General features: G+C 42.6%; 1 protein-coding gene across 1 annotated transcript in view; it reads left to right on the top strand.

Moving 5' to 3' along the window:
• ZBTB40 (zinc finger and BTB domain containing 40) overlaps positions 1–6,295 on the top strand; it is a 35,416-nt gene that overhangs the window by 11,159 nt on the left and 17,962 nt on the right. Inside the window, exon 5 of the mRNA XM_009334117.1 lies at positions 3,638–3,827. Coding sequence (XP_009332392.1) covers positions 3,638–3,827 — 190 coding nt within the window. The remainder of the gene's footprint in view (positions 1–3,637; positions 3,828–6,295) is intronic.

The following is a 6,295-nucleotide window of genomic DNA, read 5'->3' as shown; positions in this document are numbered from 1 at the left end:
TGTGGCACAGGAAAATAAGGTGAAAATTGCCAAGTGTAGACTGACCTTGGGAGGTTCCCTTTTTTTTTCAGGCTTGGTTTATTTATTTATTTCCCCCCCCTCCAAACAAGTGGAAAAGTGCTTAATTATTTCAGAAGTTAAATTGATTGTGGGCCTGTGGCATATGTGCAGTTGAGATCTCTGGTGTCTCAGGTGCAGTACTGGGAAAATGAACATGGAATTAGCAGCCACCTCTGAAGGTTTCATCTTACCTGATTCATCCAGCATTGCACGAGAGCTCTGGGCTGGCAGAGATAGGATCTAGTTCTCCAAGGGTTCATAAGGATGAGGCTTTCCTTTTTCTTCTCACAGTCACTGCCTCATTAGCTACACATTTATTCAGCAAGACAAGCATGAGTTTTACGTGTAACAGCCTTTTTGCTAGGCAACTGGGTTCTTTCTGTGCCTGGCCCAAGCTATGCATGGAGCAAGTCTGATTTTCTTCGCTCGAAAACCAGTATATGATGTGTTGCGAAGCCCCTTTGTAAATCCCTGTTTTTCTGGGGAACTTTTTATCTAGAATTTCTACTTTTTGAGTGCTTAACTTTACAGATACACTAATAAAGCCATCATGTGGGGTGGTAGGGTGGAGGATTTGCGGGGATGGCTTGGGTGCAGATTCTCACTTAAGAGAAATAAACTTGGATACAAAGGAAGAGCAGGTAACCTCTTGTGCATGGTGTCCTGTGGCTTAGGTCGTCGCAGAGTTCAGAGTGACCAGTCCACAGTACAGCCCTGAACCTGGAGCATCAGAGTAGCTTGTAAAAACACCCGTCCTTTCCTTCTGTCCAGGCTCTAGGGGGAATTGGGCATTTTGAGCAATGTACTTTCCCTTCCCTTTGGCTCCATTGCCTACATGGCTTTGATGTCCAAATCAAACGGCTTCAGAGCTAGGACAGGTATGAATGACAACACGAGCAAGGTTTCTGGCCATTGCAGGAACAATCCTAACTGGATGCACTGGGGGATGAAGAGGTCCCGTTGCAAGCAGAACAGGGGTATGTTTTCTGACTGTCACCCGGTTGTTGTCAAAATGAGTCTCAAAATGTCAGCGCTGCATCCCCCACTGCCAGGGCAATCACTTCTGTGCCTGTTGACACTTGCCTGGGAGCAGTGGTAGGTTACAGCATGAGCTCCCCAAAAAGATGCTGCTCTTGTACCCCTTTTTGTGTTCTCTTAAAAGATGACTTCAGACTGAGCAATCCAGAGTCAGCTCAGTGTGAATTAGATGGGAGGATATGTCAACAGGTTCACTAACAGAGTTTTGGCTATAAAAGGACAGATTTTTAGAAATGAGAGAAACTAATTAATGAGATCAGCTGCTCGTAAGAGCACAGGAGGAGCTGTTGGATTAGTTTCTTTTATGTTAAAGGTAGGAGAACTGTCTGAAGTTTGCATCCTGAATGAGGGAGGAGAATTTGTATGAGAGGTTACAGACCTGAGTGAATGAATAACTTGAGGAAGAGTATTAGGACCTGCAAGGAATGGCTGAAATGTCCAACAGGCAAAGAAATGTACTTCAGAGGTATGAAGAGAGGCTTGTGGCATGTCAGGCTGCTGGGCATCACAGCATATATCGTGGCAAGCAACAAACATTTGTCTGACCAAGTAAAGAAAAAGAATAATGAGAGGAGATGACTGCAAACTCATGGCTGAGCCTAGGGCCAAATCCAGGAGAAACACAGAAACAGAAATTTCCTGCAGCTGAAGTGAAATCACAACTCAAAGGGCATCTTCCAACAGAGTGGAAGAGCTGACCACGTGGCTATGAGAGCGACAGCAAGGTTTATTACTATATTTTCCAAGTTGAGAGTGGTCCCTACAATTGGTGACCAGGACAGAGGTGTGGGAGAGGGAAACAGTGGTCTAGGCAGTCAGCTCTGTGGGTGCACAGAAATATGTGTTGGGACAGGCTGGAGGGCACATGTAGCTGAAGCACTGCATGTAAGCAAAAAAAATGGGATAAAATGCAGCAAAGGGTGTTCAAGTAAATTGTTTCTGCCTGACCTGGAATCTTTATTTGATGAGATAAAAATGTTTTTTTCTGCCTCCATCTAGACTTGAGCAAGGCATTTGAATTTCATGTGAGGAAATCGTTAAACTAGAGGAAGCGGTGATATTAAAAAAGGATGTATCTTACAGGGGGATAACTACAGATTGTGTTGAAGGCAGGACTGACAGGTTGGAGCAAGGTTACCAGTGGGATTCTTGATTCTTATTTAATATTAATGCTAATGTTATTGACGCAAAAATATCAAAGCATGCTTAGCAAAACTTGCTGATGAGCAAAACTGGGATCTTTTGTCCACACAGAGGAGGATCTGCAAGAGGGAGAAGAGTTACATGGCTGAAGAACTAAGTAGTGAGAATTGAATGACGTGGTAGTATAAAGTGAAGGGTGTGCATTTAGATGCAGTAACGAGAACGAAGAATTAAGATCTCATCTGAAATTCCTGTGTGCAGTTCCAGCCTTGTTCAAAAAAGGTGAATTCGTATTGAAGCAGAGACAGATCTGCAGTTGTAAGATCAGGGGAGTGGAGAAGCTGTTTTACGAGAGGAGCTGCCTTATTCAGAAAGTGAAATGAAGGCTGAGAGGGAATATGATTGTGCTCTTATAAAGAAATTGGAGAGGAAGGGTAGACTAAACACCTTGGAGGGTTTAGAAGAGCTTTTTAAGCTAAAAGATAATGTTGGCACATGAACAAATGGGTATACACTGGCCATGAATAAATTTAAGCTGAAAATTAGAAGAATCAACAGGGGAATGAGGCTGTGGAAGAGCTTTCCAACCAGGGGAAAGGGACCAAAATGTAACTAGTTTTAGGACAGATCTTAATAATTTTATTAATGGGACTATGTAGTGTAGTGCTTATGACAGCAGGGAACTGGGCTGGTGACCTACAGAGTTTCTGCCAGTCCTACATTTCAAATGCTTAGGAACACAGTCTTTGCAGAGAGGAGGTCAACCTGTATTTGTCAACTGGCTTTCCCTTGTAGGAGCCTTGTAGGTATTATACTGGCATGCTAAAGCTTTTCCAAGCTACAGTGATTGCATCTCACATAAGAGATGTCTCATGTGGCCTCGTCATAGAAATAATCATTCAGTTAATAGGATGCTTATTTAAATAACAAGTCTTTTTTTTTTTTTTTTTAATTTCTCTTCATCCCTGTCTTTTGATGAAAAGCAGAAAAACTGGGGAGACAAGGGAAAAGACACTGCCAATTTAAAAAGTATTTGCTAAAGATATTAAATGAAATATTATTTTGAATCCTGTCTTTAAGTTTTTTGGGTTTTTTTGTTCCCTTTGAAAAAATGTTTTTTGCTTGTCAGCCACTTCCAAGAGCTAGACTTGGTGGAAGAACTCACCAGGGTAGTTTTCAAGGTGACACATCAGATATACCTGGGACGTGTTTAGATGTTCGTGTAACTAGCACCCTGTAACATCTCCCAGTTAATCTAATTAGTGGAAACAGTGAATATGGATTTGTTGCAGTACTGTGCACTGTGATACTCTTACTGTTTCTCTGATCTCTATTCATATCCAGGAGTTTGTAGGAAGCTCTCACAAACAGGTCCTTGGCTGTTTCTTTGTCACAGGTGGTTTTGGATTGCTGTGAAGGCGGCTCTCAGAGGGAAGCCATGGACAATCTGCTCAGGAAGGTGGATGAAGAGAAAACCCTGAAAGCAGAAAGTTTGGTCAAACTTCTGGGGGCTGTGAAAGCATCATTCCCCGGTCTCCACCTTCTGCTAGACAACTTGGCAGCAGCAAACGTCTCTGATGGCAAAGGTATGGGCACGCTACACTTCAGACGCCTGGGGACTCAGTTCAGGGAATTGCCAGGAAGTTTGGATGCTTCTCTAGACTATATAATCTTACTTTCATTTAAGGGAATGGGATGGCCATTTTATGCAAACAAAAATGGTCTGGGAGCACTCAGGTAGGAGGACTATGCCAGCAAGAAGGCCCCCCCTTTTCAATGAAATGAGAAGTGTTGGACAGAAGCCTGTTGGGCTCCTTCCTTGAGTTTGACACTGGTAGGGTAGAAACTAGGATGTCATCCCTGGAAAACAGGAGAACTGTTCCCTCCAGTGTCAAATTACTTTTTGGTTTTGAGTCACTTAAAAGCAGCAGCATGTGTCTCCATAATAAATAGGACAATTTTCACTTAATAAACCCTTCATAGGTGAAGGCATCTTTACCAAACTCTGGTCCATTGGTGACTTCAACTCATGGTACTTGCTGGCTTTGAAGGCAAATACCTAAAACTTCACCAATGCTGTAGATGTCTTGAAATTAAATACAGGCAATGTCTTACCTGGCTTCAGTCTTCGTGAATTCCTTGTGATTGAGGGAGACTATGGGCTGTGTGTTTGGTTGGGTAGTGTTTCTGCACATTGTGGTCATTGAGTTGTGGTCTCCTACGTGGAGCAGAGTGTGCTGATGGGAGTCCCACACTTAGTGTCCCCATTAGACATCATTGTCTTGGACAGCTAGTCCCTTTCTTTTTGTTTTGGTGGGGTTTTATTGTTTGTTGCCTGGCAGTGGTGGTTCAGGGACTCGTGAGTTTTCACCTTTCGGCTGGTGGGACAGCCTTCCAAGTTTGGGTGGGTTTAGGCACACCCCTGAGCAGTTCAGATAGAGAGGCAAATTTCACCAGCTCTGAAGTCACTTAAAAATTAAAAACTAAATTAACATGCAGTGAAATGTAAATGAGTGTTTAATAGAAAGCAAAACTGTGCTCATAATGCTGATAATTTCCTCTGCAGCAAACATTCCCGACAGGCAGTTTGCTTTGTCATTTGTTAAGCACGATTGCTTTCTTGAAACGCCAGACTCCCAACATGGTTAATTATCTAGTGGTAATACCCATTCCAAGGAGGAGCATTCCTTAATTACATAGAGCTGAATCTCCTCAAATTGCAGCTTGAACAAACAGAAGCACAAATATTTCTTATCGTGGAAATGAAGAGGGAGGGAATGATTTGAGCCACTGATGTTAGCCTTTGATGTCCTGTGCTGTCCTGCTAATAGAAAGAAGGATGTCTTGTACAGTGGTGCAGGGCACGCTCTGGTTATGGAGCTCACCTTGGTATGGAAGCAGAACTGAGAGTGCATTCCTAACAACTCAAATTTGTGTAATAAAGTCAGAAACATTCCGATGGGAGAAGGGGGAAAATATTTGTATTTGTAAACCATCCCCTGATCTATGTGGGGCACATCCAAGTCATACCTAAACCCTACGGAGCTCAAGTGCTTAATGAAGTTCCCTTAGCTTTGCCAGGGAGTAGACTCATGTCTCCAAGAAGTCTTTGTCCAGGGAGTTTTTCATATTAGCTCAAAATCTTCTGATGATTATTCCCACAGCCTGCCATTGCCTCCTTCACCATCCTGGAGAGTTTTCTCTTCTTACCTGGCACTGTATGTCTTCTGGGTCCCAGAGGCTGTATTTTCTTTTCACCAAGCTGTGTGTATTCAGCTGCTTTTCTCCCAAGTAGTGCTGTGCAAATAATAGATTTTTCTGTTTGCTACTGAACCAAAATAATTAAAAGACCTAAGCACGCTAACAAAAAGCACGCACAGATGTCTTGGATGAACTACAATTTTTTGTTTTGGTTTCTCCTACAAAAGTATAACTATGCATCTTCTCCAATTTCCAGTTTTATTTATCAACTAATCTGGCAACAAGTACAATCGTATATTTCTTTTGGTACACAGGATATTTTGCCCAAGTCTCTTCATTACCCTGAATAAACACTGTTCTTCTTTCTTGGATTAGTCCATTGTGTCCTGATACTGGAGTGTCTATAACAGGTTGTGGTGTTACTCTAGAATCATTGTTTCTCAGATTCATCAGGGCAAACCTCAGCAGACCCAGCTTGGAATTAGATATGGGAGGAGGAAGGAATAAGGTTAAAGTTGCTTTTTTTTTTGGTGTAAGGGAGAGAAGAGGGTGTTACTGCCGCTTTGCAATCACAAGTCTGGTTTGTGTTCCCTTAACATTTTCACCAAGGACAACTCAGCCTGCTAAGTTCTTGATTACCTTGGACCATCTGAGTGTTTGTAAAATGTCAGTATATTTGATAGTCATACACCACTGAGATGGAGCATGTTGCAGAGCTCCTTCTTGGTGGAGTGGATCAAAGACTCTCACTTACAGACCTCTTTCAATGAAACTACAATTAAGGGTCTCCTTGATTCCAGGGCATCAGAAGAGGCTGATGAACATCTCGAGGTGTTGTCTTTACAGACAAGGC

The sequence above is a fragment of the Pygoscelis adeliae genome, unplaced genomic scaffold, assembly GCF_000699105.1.
Source record: "Pygoscelis adeliae isolate BGI_AS28 unplaced genomic scaffold, ASM69910v1 Scaffold291, whole genome shotgun sequence".
Taxonomy (NCBI): Eukaryota; Metazoa; Chordata; class Aves; order Sphenisciformes; family Spheniscidae; genus Pygoscelis; species Pygoscelis adeliae.
Note: the sequence above shows the minus strand (reverse complement) of the source record. Positions and strands in the feature narration are given on the sequence as shown.